Source organism: Aulonocara sp. 'chitande type north' Nkhata Bay, linkage group LG20 (assembly GCF_057382095.1).
Source record: "Aulonocara sp. 'chitande type north' Nkhata Bay isolate Kocher_YH1m ecotype deep benthic linkage group LG20, A_spYH_male_GT1.1, whole genome shotgun sequence".
NCBI classification, from domain to species: domain Eukaryota; kingdom Metazoa; phylum Chordata; class Actinopteri; order Cichliformes; family Cichlidae; genus Aulonocara; species Aulonocara sp. 'chitande type north' Nkhata Bay.
The window spans coordinates 27,618,833-27,639,943 of record NC_141363.1 but is presented as its reverse complement, the minus strand read 5'-3'; the positions used below and the strand labels follow the sequence as shown (position 1 = coordinate 27,639,943).

Genomic DNA, 21,111 nt, shown 5'->3' with positions numbered 1-21,111 from the left:
CAAGGTGCGTCATTCTACGAGGTAAAGCCCTACAATATTTAGGAGAAAAATCACAATAATAAAACAAAATCAAGTGAAGAAACCTTCAGCAGAATCAAGCTCAGAAAGGGAAATCTGCCATGACAGGTTGGGGGATCACGGGAAAGACAAAAAGAGAGGAGAAAACAGAAAACACATGGTGGCTCCTCACCACCATGTGTTTTCAGGTGCCTGACGCACACATGGAGACATCATCTTGATGTATTTGTGGATGCTCGATGTTTACTTTTGAGCTCCGACACTCAATCAGTTGGTGGCATTACCAGGTGAACTTAGCAAACACAGCTCACATTAAAACCTCCAAACATTCATTGTGTATTTTAATATTGCACCAAGACCTGGGAAGAGAGGAGGAACAAGACGTGACGCCAAGCTTGGCAGCAAGACGACTGGAACCACAATTGTGGACGTTAAAACGGGTAAAGACTAATCACTGTAAACACAGAAATGCGAACTGAATTGTCTGTATTTCAGTTACACCCCCTGTGGCCCTAATGGGGAAGCTTCCTGGCTCCGTCCTATCACCTCCAGTCACTGAGGAACCGCTGTGGTGACCTACTGACCCTTTTCTTTCTTCTCCCTCTCTCTCCCCATGATTCCGGTGGCGACTGCACCCGATTTACCATGGGTCACTCAGATGTCGGGGCAGGAGTGCTGCAGTTGCACAACCTCCGAGTGTCTGTTAATTGAGATGGGCCATGTGTTCTGTGTCCCCAATTTCTGGAGGGCCATACAGCGTTCCTGTAGGGTACCAGAGGGGTAGATTCCAAACTATGCTGCGCGGCAGAGCTCGGCCCATCAAAACCTGGTTTGGACGGGGGCATTGTTGGAGGCAGAGTGGGTGGAGATCAGGTGTGTGAATGGGGATTTTCATAAGTATCCTGTGGTGCAGCTGGAAATTAAATAATAATAATAATAATAATAATAATAATGGATTGGATTTATAAAGCACTTTTCAAGGCACCCAAAGCGCTTTACAATGCCACTCTTCATTCATTTGCGCATTCACACACTGGTGGAGGCAGCTACGGATGTAGCCACAGCTGCCCTGGGGCAGACTGACAGAAGCGAGGCTGCCATATCGCGCCATCAGCCCCTCTGGCCAACACCAGTAGGCAGTAGGGTAAAGTGTCTTGCCCAAGGACACAACGACCAGGACAGAGAGCCCAAGGATCAAACCGGCGACCTTCCGGTTACAGATACGCTTCCCAAACCCCTGAGCCACGGTCGCCCCAATACAAGGGCAAAATTAATTTACTAAGGCTGCGGACCAGCAGGGACATGAAGTGTATGCGCTCAGTAGTGAGGTAAGGTCAGACTTCTTGAATGAAACCAGATCCTTGGGATATCATTTTCAGTTATATGGGAGTCACTGAAAGCCTATCTCATTTTCCACAGCAAGAAAAACAGCTGACACAGCGCGATAATAAATAATTATAATAGTCTGTCATCAAAGTAACAAATGCATGGACTAGATTCTCAACATAACAGTTTTTCCCCCTTTTTAAATCAACTGAAAGCAGGCAGTAGATATTTTGTTGATATGCACATTTTGGACATTCCTGGACTCCAAACTTTCTCACAGTAGTGCTTCCTCAGAGGTTGTGCCATACTTTGAGAGTTATTAGTGTCAAATAATATAATATTTAAATTATACATGTAGTCAGTAAAACATAAAAAGGTAACAGGACATGCTTTTCCAGACTGCGTTCTGCTACACGGATACAGTCACTCTGTTAGACCATTACCTTCAAGGTTGTTGTAGTAGACACATGACCTGGTGGAAACTTTGGCTCTGCACATATGAACCTGAAAAACAAAAAAATGATTCCACATTAAGACAAACCACTAACCATCTAGCCCTAACCCATTACTTATCTTTTTTTTTTTTAACCAGCTAGATCGCTGGCAACGTAGTGCAGCAAATTAATGTGTTAAGATAGATAGATTGACCCAGGAAACTTACGAATTTGAAAATAATCAAATCTTTTTCATTACTCAACAGGACTGTCAGAATAAAAATGAAAGAAAAAAAATATTAGCTAATACAAATTAAAGCATTAGAAGTATTTAAACAAAAAAACTGTAAAAATAGGAACCTACTAATGACTTCTGTCCATAAGTTCAAATTAAGTTTCCTGGAATAATCTGCAGAAGGAACTGAAACTGTCAGGAACGGTTACCATGAGGCAGTGTGACTGTTTGTATTGTCGCTCTTAATGATCTGCTATTGTATATTTTTTTCACGTTGGTACTCTGATGGAAATTTCTTTTACCTTAGTGTATTGATTATGTGTTTTACAATAGAATACGTATAGAGATATTAGTTAGAGATAGAAAGGATAGCATCATATTTGTGTTTTATGCTTTACACACACAGTTATTGTAAGTTAGATGTGGACTGGCACACCCAGGCACCATTAGACACTGGAGAGGAAGAGACCCCTCTCTGACCTTTGGGAGTGAGGGGGCCTCCGGGGGGAGGCCTTGGAAGGTAAATCTTCATGTGACTGTTAAGTGGAAAAACAAGGTTTCATCTCTCTCTCTGTCTGCAGATGATATAACCCTCTCCCCAGCCACCTCCTCCAGCTTATCCAGGGGAACACCAAGGCGTTACCAGGCGAGCCGAGAGATATAATCTCTCCAGCGTGTCCTGGGTCTGCCCCGGGGCCTCGTCCCGGTGGGACTTGCCTGGAACACCTCACCCAGGAGGCGACCAGGAGCCATCCTTGTCAGATGCCCGAACCACCTCAACAGGCTCCTTTTGATGTGGAGGAGCAGTGACTCTACTCTGAGCCCCTCCTGGATGGCCGAACTCCTCACCCTATCTCTAAGGGAGAAACCAGCCACCCTTCGGAGGAAGCTCATATCCACGATCTCGTTATTTCAGTCACTACCCACAGCTCATGACGTAGATCAACCAATAAATTGAGAGCTTCACTTTTACACTCAGCTCTCTCTTTACCACAACGGACCGGTGTAGCGTCCACATCACTGCAGCTGCAGCACCAATCCGTCTGTTGATCTCCCTTCCTCCTTCACTTGTGAACAAGACCCTGAGATACTTGAACTCCTCCACTTGGGGCAGGAACTCGTCCCTGACCCGGAGTGGGCACACCACCCATTTCCTTCTGAATAACATGGACTCAGATTTGGAGGTCACCTCATTTGCTTTTTGCAGATGATGTGGTTCTGTTGCCTTCTTCAGGTGATCCCTCAAAGCTGATGGAACAATAGATTACAAAATCTGTGCCATTATGAAATGAATGGCACTGATGACTGATATTATATACAACTATGCTAATAGATATTAGAATAGAATAGAATTCAACTTTATTGTCATTGCACATGCACAGGTACAGGGCAACGAAATGCAGTTTGCATCCATCCAGAAGTGCTTTAGTGATATAGATATATTACAATATATATTAGCAATAATATAGATATGTAAGTATATTACAGAAATGGGTCTATTATGGTATGTTATAATGTACACGGTATGAAGTATGTTGTGAATATTCTATAACTATAAGTATGTACAGGCTATGGACAGGATATAAATATGAAAAACTATACAGAAATCTGAGATATACAGTTATACAGAAATGGGAACTATGCAAGTTGTAAACAGTTGTAGGGTTAAAAATTATCATATGTACAGAATGATTGTTTACACAGAGCTATACAGTAGTGCAGTCAAGATAAGTGAGGGTGTGGATAATTTCTACAGAGGCTATATAAAGTGCTAGTGGTTGTGAGTGGTGGTTCAGTCCATGTTATTATTGTGTGTTTGAGGGTACAGTTGTCCATTGTGTGTGTGTGTGTGTGTGTGTGTGTGTGTGTTCAGTCCATGAGTTTAACGTGGGTCAGATGTCAGGAGGCAGAGTTCAGGAGTCTGACAGCTGTGGGGAAGAAGCTGTTCCGGTACCTGGTGGTCTTAGTCCGGAGGCTCCTGTAGCGCCTCCCAGAGGGCAGGAGGGTGAAGAGTCCATGTGATGGGTGACTGGGGTCTTTTCCTAGCCCTTTTCAGACACCGCTTCCTGTAGATGTCTTTTATGGCAGGAAGTGGTGCTCCGGCGATGTGCTGGGCAGTTTTCACGACCCTCTGCAACGCCTTCCGGTCCGAGGCAGAGCAGTTCCCGTACCAGACTGTTATACAGTTGGTCAGGATGCTCTCGATGGTGCAGCGATAGAAGTTCACCGGATGTCTGAGGACAGGTGGTTCTTCTTCAGAGTCCTCAAGAAGAAGAGGCGCAGGTGAGCCTTCTTGACCAGCTTGGAGCAGTTGATCGTCCAGATGAGATCCTCGGAGATGTGGACTCCCAGGAACTTGAAGCTGCTCACACGCTCCACAGCCGTCCCCTTAATGTGGATGGGTGGATGTGGGTCAGCATTCCTCCTGTAGTCCACAATGAGCTCCTTGGTCTTCTCGGTGTTAAGCAGCAGGTTGTTTCTGTCGCACCACTCAGCCAGACGATCCACCTCCTCCCTGTAGGCGGCCTCATCGTTGTCACTGATGAGGCCAATCACCGTGGTGTCATCTGCAAACTTAATGATGGTGTTGGAACCATCAGCAGGTCTGCAGTCGTGGGTGAAGAGGGAGTAGAGGAAAGGGCTCATCACACAGCCTTGTGGTACACCGGTGTTCATCGTGATTGTAGATGAGCAGCGGTTATCCAGCCGGACATGTTGGGGGCGATTGGTCAGGAAGTCCAGTAACCATTTGCAGATGAGGGAACTGATGCCAAGGTCTGTCAGTTTCCTGATGAGTTGTGAGGGGTGGATTGTATTGAATGCTGAACTGAAGTCTATAAACAGCATTCTGGCGTATGTGTTGTTGTTGTCCAGGTGTGAGAGGACAGAGTGCAGTGCGATGGAGACTGCATCCTCTGTGCTCCTGTTCTGGCGGTATGCGAATTGGTGGGGGTCCAGGGTGGGGGGGAGACAGGATTTGAAGTGTGCTAGGACCAGCTGCTCTAAGCACTTAGTGATGATGGGGGTGAGTGCTACTGGGCGGTAGTCATTGAGGCAAGATGGGTTGGAGTTTTTGGGTATCGGGACGATGGAGGTGGATTTGAAGCAGGCCGGTACCACAGCGTGGGCCAAGGACAGGTTGAATATGTCTGTGAGCACTCCTGCAAGCTCCCCAGAACACGCTCTGAGAACACGCCCGGGGATGCCATCAGGACCTGCAGCCTTGTGGACATTGATCCTGCTCAGCACCGCTTCTACATCGGTGGGGGAGAGAGAGTCAGAGGTTGGTGGTCTGACTCTCTCTCCCCCACCGATGTAGAAGCGGTGCTGAGCAGGATCAATGTCCACAAGGCTGGACATTGATAATAGATATGATTGGAATCATATCTATTATTATACCCATCTTTATACTTACATTTTCCCCTCTTTTTTGTGTGGGGCAAGTGTATTCAGCCATCTGAGGGGGAGTGGGGGTAATGATGAATATGGTGAATAGAATGTTGATAATGGGGTTGGACTTGATGATGAGTGGGTATTTTTATGTCATTTTGATTTTGTTTATGCATGTATCTGTGTGTATGTGTATATATTGTTTTGGTTGTTTTATATGTCCAAAATAAAAGTTCATCATCATCTTCTATTCTGGATTCATGATGCTAAACTGAAGAGATCCAACAATGAGTTTGAACAAAGAAACTATTTTTCAGTTTTCCTGCAACAGTGACAACAAAGCTTATCTACAGATTATCTAAAGTTGCTGTTGAGATGGTCGTTGATTTCATTGAGCAGCCTCAGATATAATGCAACTCCACCGTCTTGAACTAGAGCTGGTGATAGTAGCACCTCTGTTCTTGAGATCTACTGCACACTGGCCCACACCAACCAGACCCTGCAGCAGATGGAGAACTGGTTTATGTAATGCTATAGTTTTAGGCCGCTGAGCAGAACAAGAGTGAAGCTACTGTTCTGAGCGTAAGTCCAATAGAGTAGAGTTGGTACAACTGATGTTTGGTCTTTGTGAGTCTGTCAAAAGTAGATATTTTTTGGTAAATCAGTAGTGAGGTTGCAAACATTCAGTGTTTTGTGTTTAATACAATTCATTGGACATAACAATTAAAACATCCCATTATATTTATATCTTTAAAACTGCATTTATAACTTACTTTGACGTGGTTGCTCTCCTGACGCATGACTTCCTCGTTAATACACAACTGCTCTCTTGAGCCCAGCACACACACCTTTGGCCTGAATCAACAGAGACATTGGAGAACTGAATTACCATAAATAGTCAACAAAACCAGAACAGACAAGAGGTGCTGGACTCAGTAAGGCCTCAAAATGATTGTAGCATATGTAATAACCCTTTAAAGCCCCACTAATATTTGGTCAAATGCCACTTAGCAAGTTGCACCTTGATCATACACTTTTAGTAGCTTTCAACAAGCTTCAGGATAATTTTGTAACTTTGTGCAATGTACAATTTAAATGGATTTGGGTTTCGACCCATCTATGTAGGTAGCTGAAAATTGCAGATGAGCTTGAAAATGCTGATTTAAGAGCATATTGGTTGACAGCCTCAGTGCATGGTAATGTAAAAGTCGCTTCACTGAACAGTGAAGCTGATGCTGTAGAAGTTTCCAGGTTATGGTAGGCTCCAGCTTTTGTGGTTCCTGGGTTGTCCATCCTAACCAAGTTTCCTCTCATCGGAGGGTAACCGTTTTAACAGGGTCTTGCCAGCAGTGACAAATAACTTACTTATGTACAATTGTTTCAAGAACTGATGACCTTGAAATTTGCAGCTGTTTTGAATTCCTCCCCAAATTGTATAAAATAAAACTGTTTTATATTGTGAACAGCTCTAATTCAGACAATCATGCATAATCAAAAACTTATATCCAGTAGTTTTTAGAAATGCTTACCTGTATGAAGTGTTCTTTAATTCACTCATAACTTGTGCAAGCTGAGAATGTGTCCTCGATGCGTATACAATCTTGGGGACATCAGTGTAGTAAGCTTGAGAACAAGAAGAAAAGACAATTAGGGCTTTATACACTGCTGAAAAAACCTAATAGAACACCTATTAACATCGTATAGCATCAAGTCAAACTTCTGGGATATTAGGCATCATTTACTAACAGTGTGTATGCACAAATCGTGTGTATGAACATTTCACGCACTGATCTGATTTATCAGTATTTTCGTTTCTGAATTTCTTCATCCTACTGGGCAACGAGACCTGCAGGGGTGTTGCTGGAACAGCCTGCCGCATCTGAACTTAGACAGCATTTCGAGGAGACTGGGGACATTCAGTCCGAGTGGACCATGTTCAGCACCTCCATTGCGTTTAAATATTAAGAATATTTAAATGTCATGTCCTTGAGAAATGGGAAAGAAATCCATCAAAGACCTAGTACAGGACACAGCAGAACTGCATCTGGCCCTTCAGCTGTTCTATCAACTATTCATCAGAAGTGTCAATGATTAAACCATTAATTAAAACGCCATCACTTAACCCAGAGGTCTTAGCTAATTATGAGCCAATCTCTAACTTTCCTTTTATCTAAAACAAACAAACAAAAAAAACAAATAAAAAAACCAAACCAAAACAAACAATATTAGTGGTAAAACAGCTACCTGATCATCTGCAGAGGAATAGTTTATTTGAAGACTTTCAGTCAAATTTCTAAACTCATCACAGTACAACAATCACATTAGTGAAGGTTACAAATTATCTTCTTATGGCCTCTGACAGTGGACTCATCTCTGTGCTTGTCCTGCTAGACCTCAGTGCAGCTTTCGATACTGTCGACCATAATATCCTATTAGAGTGATTAGAGCACGCTGTAGGTATTACAGGTACTGTGCTGCAGTGGTTTATATCATATCTATTTAATAGACTCCAATTTGTGCATGTAAATGGAGAGTCTTCTTCACAAGCTGAGGTTAAGTATGGTGTTCCACAGGGTTCAGTGCTAGGACCAACTCTATCTCTCCGTGAAGCCAGATAACTATAGCGTTATTTTTGTGCCACTATTCTGAGTGCATGTAAAAAATATTTGCAGGTGCAAGTGTAGCATTTTGAGGAGAAATTTATTTTGAGCGAAGAAAAGCTAAATTTGAGTGAACAAAATTCATTGCTGCGTGCAAAAACTGTATTTCAGTGTTTGCTATTATCCACACACACACACACACACACACACACACACACACACACACACACACTAGCAGCCCCTCTCGCTCAGTTTTTGCATTTGCGCGCGCTCTCAACGTGTTGCTCGCGCTCTCAACGTGTTGCTCGCGCTCTCAACGTGTTGCTCGCGCTCTCAACGTGTTGCTCGCGCTCTCAACATTTCTGCCCGTGCGCGCTCAGCTCTTTCTGTACACCGTTATATTTGTGCCACACAACCAGCCAATCACAGACTTGGATGCAAAAAAAAATCTGACTGGCTGTTCTGGTCTCCAATCAGCTCAAAATGACGAAATGCAATATCCCAGAATCCATTTCGTCCAAAACTCAAACGAGGCAGTGGCGGAGGAACACAGAGTGGTGGAGTTTGAAATATTATTCTTACTGGGTCACAAAATAAACTTTTAAGATATTTTCATGCGAGAATGGTGCTGTGTAAACGTCAAATATCTGCTCAATTTATCAAGACATCACATATTTGCATAAGTGCTCTAATGTTTTCTGAGATGCCTGTTACCCACCAGCTGACCGGGTGGTCACTCGGGTTAAATGTAATATATAAGGCTGAACTGACAAAAATAAAAATAAAAAAATAAATCACAGACTACACCACCAGGTATTACAGGAAAAACCATAAAGCCTTTGAACTAAAACAAACGCTGTTGTGACAGTGATGTACACTGTCTTGTTGGTATATATGTATTTGTTTCCCTCTCACCACATATCCAAACCGATATCATGAGCAGCAGCTTTAACAGCTGTGGCTCCAGCAAACATCAGCTGATCCTAGAAAGTAATATAAAATAAATTCTAACAGCTTATCAAGCTTGAACGTGCTACTGTTGTTTAGCGCGACATCCGCTGATTTCGTCTTTCTGGCGCAAAGTGGGCGATAAACAAACAAGAGAGACGATCAGCTGATCATTAAGCAGTTTCATGATTGAAGTAGCAACAGGAGAGAGAGGGGAGAGAATGAGAGAAGAAGAAGCAGCTGACAGCGTAAAGACAGAATAACTCCAGCTTTGTGTCTTTTTCATTCTCGCTGAAGTACGTGACAAATCACGTTCCTTTTCCCCTCAATACAGATGTATTGTAATTGGTCCAGCCCAGAGCTGATCATGACCAATTGGCTAATCCACCACCTTTCATTGTTTATACCGTTAGAAAAACAAACAAACAAACATAAAAATGAAAAATCACCATCGGCCCACCGCCAAATGTCCACTATGCCCAATGGCCAGTCCAGCTATGCGATCAGCTGGTGGGTAACAGGCATCTCAGAAAACGTTAACTTATGCAAATATGTGATGTCTTGATAAATCAAGCAGATATTTGAAGTTTACACAGCACCATTCTCGCATGAAAATATCTTAAAAGTTTATTTTGTGACCCAGACAGAGTAATATTTCAAACTCCACCACTCTGTGTTCCTCCGCCACTGCCTCGTTTGATTTTTGGACGAAATGGATTCTGGGATATTGCATTTCATCATTTTGAGCTGATTGGAGACCAAAACAGCCAATCAGATTTTTTTGCATCCAAGTCTGTGATTGGCTGGTTTTGTGGCACAAATATAACGGTGTACAGAAAGAGTTGAACGCGCACAGGCAGAAATGTTGAGAGCGCGAGCAACACATTGCGAGCAAGCGCAAATGCAAAAACTGAGCGAGAGGGGCTGCTATTGTGTGTGTGTGCGGATAAATGCAACACTTGCACCTGCAATTTTTTTTTTACGTGCGCTCAGAATAGTGGCACAAAAATAACGCCACAGATAACACACACCAATTAGTTAACCTCTTGACCTCTAACTTTCTGCTTCTAAATTCAGATCAAATAGACTTCAGTGTACTCAGCTCTGAAAATATTAGGGCTGAACGATTATGGAAAATAATCTAATTGCGATTTTTTGCCCCAATATTGCGATTGCGATGCGATATGCGATTATTTTTTAAGGTCTTTGTCTTCTGTATTATTAAACAAAGACAAGCAATACATCATATAGTATGGCCAATACTATATTACATTAATTTTAAACTGTTCTTTCCTGGAAGACAGACCTCTGTTATGATGACATGAGGTGATGCATGAATTGATGACTGACATTTTTATTTAACTTCTTCAATCACAACAGTATATTTGAACATACACAATAGTTTATTTTTAGCTTACAAACATCTGAGCATAAAGTGCTGACAAGGAACCCTGGTGTAAACATTAAAATGAAAGTCAGTACAATGTGCAGATTGCAGAAATATACATAAAAAAATCAGTGGCTTTACCACACTCAGTTTTTCGACATCTGTGAACTACTAGACAGTCATTAAATTAAAAAATAATATTAAATAAATAAAACTAATAAATAAAAAATACACACATCTTACTGATCTCTGCAGTCAGTAACATTACACATAAAGTGCAAACATAATAGCAGTTGTATAAACACACACACACAAACACGCCTTTAAAATTTAAAGGCGTGAAATTGGACGGTCTAGCCTTCTGAATCAGAAGGCTAGTTCTGATTAGCGTCACCGCTGTCTCGGTGGAGTTTAATAAACTCGGCCGTCTGCTTCTTGCTATCTAAAATATAACCAGACACTGGTGTAAATTCTCGACTGTCTCATACTTCTGTTTAATAAGTTTTCTGTTTGACGTTTAGTCAGCTGTGTGAAAACCAAGGAGGAACCCACCCGGGGGATTAAGAAAGTTTTATTTTATCTAATCTAATAACTTTAATCTCAGCCAAACCGATTTACTCACGAACAAACAAAACACTGAAAAAAGCCCAACAATAACATTTTTAGGTTGTCTAAGTGACTTATATATTACGTTTAACCCGAGCAGCGAAACTCCGCGGTGATCTGAAAATGATGTGCGATATATCGTTCAGCCCTAGAAAATATGGGGTCTAACCAGATGCCATTATCTTCTTCTCCGGTAACACTGAGGAATCTTGGAGTCATTTTTGAACAAGATATGTACTTCAATGGGCAGATTAAACAAATATATTTCAGGATGCAGGATGTGGGAGAGAGAGATGGATAGGCTGTTATTTAGGAAGTTGCTGTGTGTGCCAAAGATGGGCCAATAAACTACCCTTGTTCTCTGTTAAGTCAGAGTGCTGTCTGCTGTTATCCTCACCAGACCTCTCTGCGTAACTGTGGTGTCAGAAGTGAATTAAAGAGGAAAACACACTAAATGAGAGCAGTAAGATGTGGAAAAACCCGTGGGACAAGGAAAAGTTCCCTTCCTGACATTGAAGAAAGAGAAGGTGGAAAAACATATAAGCTAGATCCACCAACAGAAGGAGCAATGGCTGACGAGGATGATTTTGAGCCAGTGGTAAAGAACTTTCTGAACCTGATATCTTTGATGAAATTAGAGAATTCATTCAATGACCAAAAGAACAAAAACAATACTGCTTGAACAGATTAAACAGCTGAGCAATAACATACCAAAGCTGCAACATGATGTCTATTCTGAACTTCTCTATCGACCTTCTGTCCAGAGTGACATTTTTACAACAGCTGCCTCAGCTATCAGCTGTGCAGCCACCTCATGGAGCCACTGAGCACCAAGCTGAGCTCCCTCCTCCATCTCAACCACTCCGTGCACAGCCTCAACAAGAATACCAGACTTTAAGGAAGGTGAGCATCCTGAAAGTTTCTTTGTACGATTTGAACGCATAGCTAAAACACAGGGATGGCAAAGCCCTTGAGGCTTATGCTGACATGGATTAACAACAGTCTGACTCTTATGATGCTATTAAAGCTGCAGTGTTATCTAATTTTAATGTGGCAGGGGAGACCTACAAATACCAGTTCCAGAGCACCAGAGGAACTGTGTGTTAGAGAAACCTTCAACTGGATAAAGGGGCTCTATAAGCGATGGACGCGACGTGACAGTCGGAGTAAAGAAGAGATTGCGGAAACCGTCATCTTAGAGCAGTTTCTTCACATGCTTCATCCAGATGTCTGCACATGGGTGAAGGAGAACAATCCAAAGACAGAAGAGGAAGCTGCAAATCTGGCTGAATGTTACCTAGCTCCCTATAGATACAGTGGGGCAAAAAAGTATTTAGTCAGCCACCGATTGTGCAAGTTCCCCCACTTAAAATGATGACAGAGGTCAGTAATTTGCACCAGAGGTACACTTCAACTGTGAGAGACAGAATGTGAAAAAAAAAAATCCATGAATCCACATGGTAGGATTTGTAAAGAATTTATTCGTAAATCAGGGTGGAAAATAAGTATTTGGTCAATAACAAAAATACAACTCAATACTTTGTAACATAACCTTTGTTGGCAATAACAGAGGTCAAACGTTTACTATAGGTCTTTACCAGGTTTGCACACACAGTAGCTGGTATTTTGGCCCATTCCTCCATGCAGATCTTCTCGAGAGCAGTGATGTTTTGGGGCTGTCGCCGAGCAACACGGACTTTCAACTCCCGCCACAGATTTTCTATGGGGTTGAGGTCTGGAGACTGGCTAGGCCACTCCAGGACTTTCAAATGCTTCTTACGGAGCCACTCCTTTGTTGCCCGGGCGGTGTGTTTTGGATCATTGTCATGTTGGAAGACCCAGCCTCGTTTCATCTTCAAAGTTCTCACTGATGGAAGGAGGTTTTGGCTCAAAATCTCACGATACATGGCCCCATTCATTCTGTCCTTAACACGGATCAGTCGTCCTGTCCCCTTGGCAGAAAAACAGCCCCATAGCATGATGTTTCCACCCCCATGCTTCACAGTAGGTATGGTGTTCTTGGGATGCAACTCAGTATTCTTCTTCCTCCAAACACGACGAGTTGAGTTTATACCAAAAAGTTCTACTTTGGTTTCATCTGACCACATGACATTCTCCCAATCCTCTGCTGTATCATCCATGTGCTCTCTGGCAAACTTCAGACGGGCCTGGACATGCACTGGCTTCAGCAGTGGAACACGTCTGGCACTGTGGGATTTGATTCCCTGCCGTTGTAGTGTGTTACTGATGGTGACCTTTGTTACTTTGGTCCCAGCTCTCTGCAGGTCATTCACCAGGTCCCCCCGTGTGGTTCTGGGATCTTTGCTCACCGTTCTCATGATCATTTTGACCCCACGGGATGAGATCTTGCGTGGAGCCCCAGATCGAGGGAGATTATCAGTGGTCTTGTATGTCTTCCATTTTCTGATGATTGCTCCCACAGTTGATTTTTTCACACCAAGCTGCTTGCCTATTGTAGATTCACTCTTCCCAGTCTGGTGCAGGTCTACAATACTTTTCCTGGTGTCCTTCGAAAGCTCTTTGGTCTTGGCCATGGCGGAGTTTGGAGTCTGACTGTTTGAGGCTGTGGACAGGTGTCTTTTATACAGATGATGAGTTCAAACAGGTGCCATTCATACAGGTAACGAGTGGGGGACAGAGAAGCTTCTTACAGAAGACGTTACAGGTCTGTGAGAGCCAGAGATTTTCCTTGTTTGAGGTGACCAAATACTTATTTTCCACCCTAATTTACGAATAAATTCTTTACAAATCCTACCATGTGGATTCATGGATTTTTTTTTCACATTCTGTCTCTCACAGTTGAAGTGTACCTCTGGTGCAAATTACTGACCTCTGTCATCATTTTAAGTGGGGGAACTTGCACAATCGGTGGCTGACTAAATACTTTTTTGCCCCACTGTAACTGTGGGGAGACCAAGGTTTGTGGAGGTAAAACCTCCATGGGCAACTAGTGCTGAAAGCTTGGACCCTAGGTGTGGTAAGAAACCTATACATTGCAGTCAAAGGTACAACCTCGATTGCTATTACTGTCAGCAGCCTGGTCACAAAGCTTCTCTACGACTGTAACAGAGTAATATAACAAATGTCTTTGTCCTGGGTGTAATTAAGTAAGGTACTGCATTACTTTTACGAAAAGTGTTGTGTAGTAACTTTTTTTAACTTTACTCTTTTGGAGTAATGACACCAACACTGATCACAGCAAAGAGAGCAAATATCTCCAACATGCACAAACATTTGACCATGCAGGATGTAACTGATTTGCATGAAGGCAAGGTCTTTGATATATTCCTCAAAGTAGAGCCATTGAGAATCGATAAGGAATCGAAACAATAAGTGATATCGATTATGGAACTGGAATTGCTAAATTCTTATCCATTTCCATCCCTACCAAAGTGTTTGCTCATAGGGGGTCATGTGATTGTTGGGGTTTTCTCCATTTCCTTGTATTATTGTAGGGTCTTTACAATAAAAAGCACTTTGAGGAACTGTTGTTGTAATTTGGTGCTATATGAATAAAACTGAACTGAATTACACTACATTCTGTGTACACATGATACAGAGAAAAGGACAAAGTATTCCAAATTACACAATCAATGACAATCAATGGTGACGGGTCTGATGAATCAAAATATCAAAGTTCTGGTTCAAATTATTGTCAATATGTTTGGAGGATGTCAGGAGAGAAGTACAACGTAAGAGTCTACAGTCATCTGTAAAGCACAGTCGAGGCTTTATGGCTTAGGACTGTATTTCAACAAGTGGTGTTGGACTTTTGTCAGAACTGGTGAACTTATGAATACAGACTAGGGCGGGGCCATATCATGCCATTCACGGTAACACCGGTATAATTTTGGGCAACGATAGCAAAATGAAATATCGCGATAGATTATGGGTAAAACGCGCATGCGCAGTGCCTTTGTTTTCATACGCACATGTCGGAAAAAGAAAATCGTTGAATGAAACAGATGAACCAGAATTGGTTTGTAAAAATGCTGCAACTTCAGTGTGGAACTGGTTTGGCTTTCGTCCGTCAGATACACAACAAAGCACTATTTTTGGTAGAGCATGCTAGTGGGCTGTCGTTATTACCGTGTTCTTTGGAAAATACGGCACACTTAAAATCAATCCTTTGATTTTTCTGAAAATCGACAGTGCCCCTTATAATCCAATGGGCCTTATGTATGAACTCTGGTTGTGTTTACTGACCTCGAAACGATTTTATGTACACGGCGCTCGAAAATCTGTCAAATGTTTTAGTACGACTTTGCTAAGCTACGAACCCGCACCGCTTGATGGATTGTCGGAGCATTACAGCTATCGTAGTCAGGAGCCTGGCGGAGTGATACGTACTGTGCTTCAACATAATATTACCGTATTGTGTGTGTATAACCTCTTTTTAAGTTTTGTGGATATTATACATGGTTATGCTGAGGATATGTTGGCCAATTTCCACTGGAAATGCCTTTTGGTTAAACTGTGAGCAAGGAATTTGCATTTGCACTGTTAAATTTTATATAACTTTAATGCACATTAAAAAAAAAAAAAACAGCTGCTTGTTTAAGTGAAAATACATAGATGTTTTTTTTCACTAATAAAGTTGTGGAGTTGTAAAGTATTTTATCTAGTGTCAGTTATATCGTTATCACAAATTTTCAAATGTATATTGTGATAAATATTTTTGGTCATATCGCCCTGCTCTAATACAGACTTTGCTCCAGCATGCAATCCCATCTTAAAGACATCTGGTTATGAAAATTTAAGCCATTCCCAATGATCCCAAACATACTGCCAATGCTTTAAAAGCATACTTGAATAGAAGAAAGTCACAATGGAAGACCATCAGTCATGGTTGACCTCCCAAGATCTCACCATAACTCAAAAGTGTGGGATCATATTGACAGGGAATGGAACACAAAGTAGCCGACAACCAAAGAACAGCTTTGGAACATCCACTGAAAGTCAAAAGGAACTATTCCTGAAGAAATCACAAAGAGGGAGTTTAGACGATGTTGAAGAATAATGGTCATCATACCAAATATTGACTTCCACCTTGTTAAACTTGTACAAATGCTGATTTTGCCTTATGTACAATATTTCTGTGTATGTTTGGACACATATACATGTTTCAGTAAATTGTTAAATCCTATTTTCCTAACAAAATATAAAGTGGTTTGAACACTCAAATAGAGTAGAAAAGCACTACATAGGAAACAGTCCATTTACCAAAATATAAAGAAATCAGTGCCAGCTCATTTTATTTTGCACAGTAATGTAGCACACAGCATGTCTGTATGTGTGCATATGCATCTGTTATTCTTTTCTGCCCGGTAAAATTAGAAATGACTCGTGATGTGCAGATGATACAAACATACTTGGTTTGTCACCGTCAGTGGCAGCTGTCCCCCAGGAAGACAGAGGTGTGTTTGGAAACATCTCCTTGCCCAGCCTCTCTGCTATCTTCCGAGCAGAGATGGTGTCCTTGAAGTTCTCCCTCCAGGCCAGGGTGGCACACAGTAGGCACAAAGTCTTACCTGTGCCTGTGGGGCTCTCCAGAACACCATTGACTTTCTGAAATAACCAGACAGATAAAGCTAAACAGAAAAACCCCACATTGTGATAGTGACAATATTGCAGTATTAGAGACTTCCAGGTATTAGACTATGCTTCTATGAGCAAACACTTGGCAGTGTGGAGGAAGATCTCCCTTTTAACAGGAAGAAATCTCTAGCAGAACCAGGTTCAGTTATCAGGGCAGTTATCTGCACAGATCAGCTGAACGGTAAGACATACACCTCGCCATGGCACAAAGCAAACTATCAGAGCAACTAGACAACCAGAATGTTCAGTGCAAAGATGGGACATTCCCCAGCAGCCTAATCTAAGGATGGTTCAGGGTCACCTGATCCAGTTCAAAGAGGATTGTTTGAAGCCCAATGTTAAAAGCAGGGAAGGCGTCTGGCTCCAGAACCCAAACTTAGAGGTAGTTCAATAATAGAAGAGCCTGGTAAATTTAGACTAAGAAGCACAAGTAAGCTTTCACTGTCAGAGCAAAATGCCCTGCTTGGGTAATATGTTATCATTCAAAAACATTCAAGATTGATTTTAAAATCAGTTCTCAACTTAACATGGGGGCTATTTCAGCTGTTTGTCAGCAGTCAAGAGCCAGAGTACACCCCAGACAGGTCACCAGAGTGCTATTTATTTTATTTATTTATTTATTCTTACATAGAAACTATACAGCAATTGTAAGGACAGACCCATGACATGAAGCCTCCTTTGTCATGTCTTTTTCCCCATCAAGTATTAAAACAGATCTGGACCATAAGCAAGTCAGTTTATCACCAATCTCTTTTATTATGGAGGCATGCTGAAAATTAGTGTCTGGTTTACGTGAAACAACACACTGAAACACATTATTGTGTGTGCTGCCTTTTGGTGCCACTGTTAAAAAGTCAGGTTCCTTTTTTGTCAGGGCTAGGTCACCCTCATACCTTTCTGATCTTTTAAACTGGTACATTCCTGCAAGATCACTGAAGTCTGCGGATCAATTGCTCCTGGCTGTCCCGAGGTCCAGATTAAAGCAAAGAGGAGATCGGGCCTTTGCTGTGACTGCTCCTAAACTGTGGAACGAACTGCCGCTTCACATCAGGACCTCCCCAACATTGGACACTTGGCTTTTAAATCAGAATGAGTTTGTATTACTTTTATTTATCTTCTTTCTCACTCAAATCTTCTAATTTCGTGATTCTCTTTCTTAACTCTTATCATATCTCCCTATGCTTTTATTTCTTTTAATTATCTTAATTGTACAACACCTTGGTCAACAGTTGTTGTTTTAAATGTGCTATATAAATAAATTTGACTTTTGACTTTAGGTCACGTGATCCTGAATCCACCCTTAGTTATGCTTCAATAGACTTAGGCTGCTGGAAGCTTCCCATGATGCACTGTGTTTCAGCATCTCTCACCCCTTTTGACTCACTGTGATGAGTGGTGTTAGGCACTCTGCTGTTAATTATGAATCATTATTAACCTCCGTCTCTCTTCCACAGCATGTCTTTATCCTGTCTTCCTTCTCTCACCCCAACCGGTCGCAGCAGATGGCCCCGCCCCTCCCTGAGCCTGGTTCTTCCGGAGGTTTCTTCCTGTTAAAAGGGAGTTTTTCCTTCCCACTGTCGCCAAAGTGCTTGCTGATAGGGGGTCATATGATTGTTGGGTTTTCTCTGTTGTATTATTGTAGGGTCTACCTTACGATATAAAGCACCTTGAGGTGACTGTTGTTGTGATTTAGTGCTGTATAAATAAAACTGAACTTGAATTAAAAACCAATATGATTGTACACTCATTTCTTCAACCAGCTGTAACTGTAGCAACACAATGGAAGAGGTTACAAAAATCCAGTGGTGCACATCACTGCAACACCAGCATTACATAGGAACGTATTCGATAAATCACACTTCATCCAGTATAGCACAGCGACATACTGCCAACATAATTTACCCCCATTTCACCAACGCTTTTTAACTCTCCGGGCAATCCATCCTGGTGATTTAGTGTGTCTTGAAAATAGAGTGTGGATTTTGAATGAAGCTAACAGTTTGAAAATAGAAGACACAGAAGATGAACAGTCATCTACATAAAATAATGTGAATTTTCATATCATATTAACGTGTTTGTCTGAAAAACTACAGAGAGCTTACTAACATTAGCTAATGGTAAATGGCCTGCATTTGTATAGCGCTTTTCTAGTCCCTAAGGACCCCAAAGCGCTTCACACTACATTCAGTCATCCACCCATTCACACACTGGTGCTGGCAAGCTACATTGTAGCCGCAGCCACCCTGGGGCGCACTGACAGAGGCGAGGCTGCCGGACACTGGCGCCACCGGGCCCTCTGACCACCACCTGTAGGCAACGGGTGAAGTGTCTTGCCCAAGCACACAACGACCGAGACTGTCCGAGCCATAGCTTAGCTGCTATGTTGGGCAGATAACACATTTCATGCCAGCGTTCCTCAAACATAAAAGTCAAAGTATATTAAAATTAATTATTTTCCAGCATTTTGTTTTTTACCAAAGGGTAACTCCATTAACACATTCACCTGGAGGAAACCTCTTTAGCTGAATGTTGTGGATTCTGATTACAATCAGTTCCTCTAATGGTTGCAATCTTAGGGGTAAAATTCATATCAAAACACACACACCTGAAGATGATGAAAAATCTTCTGCAAGAAGAAGATGTAAAGTCTTGCTTACTCTGGACCTGCTGAAATGTCTTTTCTTGGATAAAGCTGTTTAAAATGCATTCATTTTGTGTATTTGTACAGTCCTGAAAGATATCTGTGCATTCAGCTGCACTCGATTACTTTATTTTTAAATCTGCTGCATCAGAATCCTCTTCAGTCACAGTCTTGCTGTGCATGAATGTATATGTTGAAAATAAATCAAGATGCAAAACCATTACTTTCACCTTTATTAAGGATATGTTGTCTTTCTGTCATCTTCAATGTGTTTTGAGGTTTCAAAAAGAGGTCATACATGTGCCTGGATCACTTTTCATTCCTAAGCAGATGTTTGCAGTAGTCTACACTGAATTTTAGAAAGGAACTAAGTATCCACGTGCTTTTCTTTTTTGCTTAATTCATAATGTTATGTATGAGCCGAGGTATATTGTGTGTTATAAAAGCTATCGCCAGTAGTGGGCACCACGCCATGTTATGTGTGTGTGTGTAACTTCTTCAGGTATAGGATAATAAAGAGAAGAAGACGGAATGTAAACAGCTAACGTGTGTATCTGTCTGGCTCTGTTCTATCACTAAAGAATATAGGAATGCTTGCTGTATTTTAATGCACACATTACACCACGACCTGAGTGAGAAGATCAGCCTGTATGAGTATGGCACAGAGAGCAGGAGGAAGTCGCTAAAGCAATACGTAGATGCGACTGCCACCTGAAACGCAGGCAAAGCAGCACTAAACGACCTGTTCCCAAAGAGGAAACGGCGCCTATCCCGACAGACACAGCAGATATATGTCGGCAATACGCCGTTGTGCTTTCTGGGAAGCGGCGTTTTGCGCGAGCAGATGCGAGATCACTTCTGTCATGCGGCAAACGGTGAGCATGGTGGCCGCATAGCTGTGGCTACTCAGTACTGCCCTTTGCAGCTCGTTTCCATTAACAGACATACACATGTCAGTCGATTCTTACCTTCTGAAGACATTCGATCACTTTGTTCATGTATGCCTTCTGACATTCGTAGGGAGAAAAAGGGAAATTTACAGCCACTCCGCTAAGAGTCAGTGAAGGCATTCTGTCATCTGGCGTCAGTCGGCAGCAGCAAGAGTAGTTGTTCTTGTTTAGAGAGGTACTTCTTCTAGCGCTGTAGTCCCTTCTACTGTTTGACCCGTTAAAATGGCTGAACTGTGGTATAATGTACTTTTAACACTGGCTCATTTAGACTCAGTAGAAAGGAGTTCCCAACTCTTGTTGTTTCGCGCCAGCTTTCTGTTAACTTGCCCATGCGCACTGTGACGCTGACGACTGGTGCGTTCAAAGGGTCACGGAATCCTGAACACTCCAACAACAACCTTTAATTTTCTAAACCACTTTTCTCGCCTTCAATGGAAAAAGTCAGCAGGTCCGGGGAAAATGGGTAGGATAACTCATAAGGAGAAAAGCAGTGCACTGAGAATCGCAACGACTTTTTACAGTCTCCAAAGTATTGATGTCTGCCACGCTAAAACTACAACGTGCAGAAGATGGACTACAAAACGCGCGTCGATGCCGGTGTTGTACCTAAAAGTGCCGCAAAGGAAATGAGCGAGGCTTTAAAATAATCTGAAACTCATCTCCACAGTGACATCTACTGACCAATTTGGCTATCACTGCATCTTTCTGTGAAACAATGATGCAGACATGCCCTGCACAATTCCAAACAAAGCTACTTATTATATCAGACTGTCAGTAATTGTGATCAGCAGATGTTTTCATACAAACAAGGGGGAAAAAATAATGAGACTGTTAAAGACAGATCTGTGACTATAGTGATCGATGTGCTTCAGCAAATTTCTCCATCTGTTAATATTCCTGCTGCTCACAATAAATCAATTTATATAGTAAAACAAACAGAGAAAAGTCTGCGATGTT

General features: G+C 42.1%; 1 protein-coding gene across 2 annotated transcripts in view; it reads right to left on the bottom strand.

The window, feature by feature from the left end:
* LOC147305816 (regulator of telomere elongation helicase 1-like) overlaps window positions 1-20,504 on the bottom strand; it is a 43,819-nt gene extending 23,315 nt beyond the window's left edge. Inside the window, exons 1-5 of one of the 2 annotated variants that reach the window (XM_086276077.1) lie at window positions 20,173-20,504; window positions 16,338-16,533; window positions 6,933-7,026; window positions 6,177-6,258; window positions 1,788-1,848 (exon numbers count right to left, since the gene is read on the bottom strand). In XM_086276077.1, coding sequence (XP_086132203.1) covers window positions 1,788-1,848; window positions 6,177-6,258; window positions 6,933-7,026; window positions 16,338-16,533; window positions 20,173-20,274 — 535 coding nt within the window. In that variant the 5' untranslated portion in view covers window positions 20,275-20,504. The remainder of the gene's footprint in view (window positions 1-1,787; window positions 1,849-6,176; window positions 6,259-6,932; window positions 7,027-16,337; window positions 16,534-20,172) is intronic. The other variant, XM_086276076.1, reaches the window with a different exon arrangement.
* Window positions 20,505-21,111: the final 607 nt, after the last annotated feature.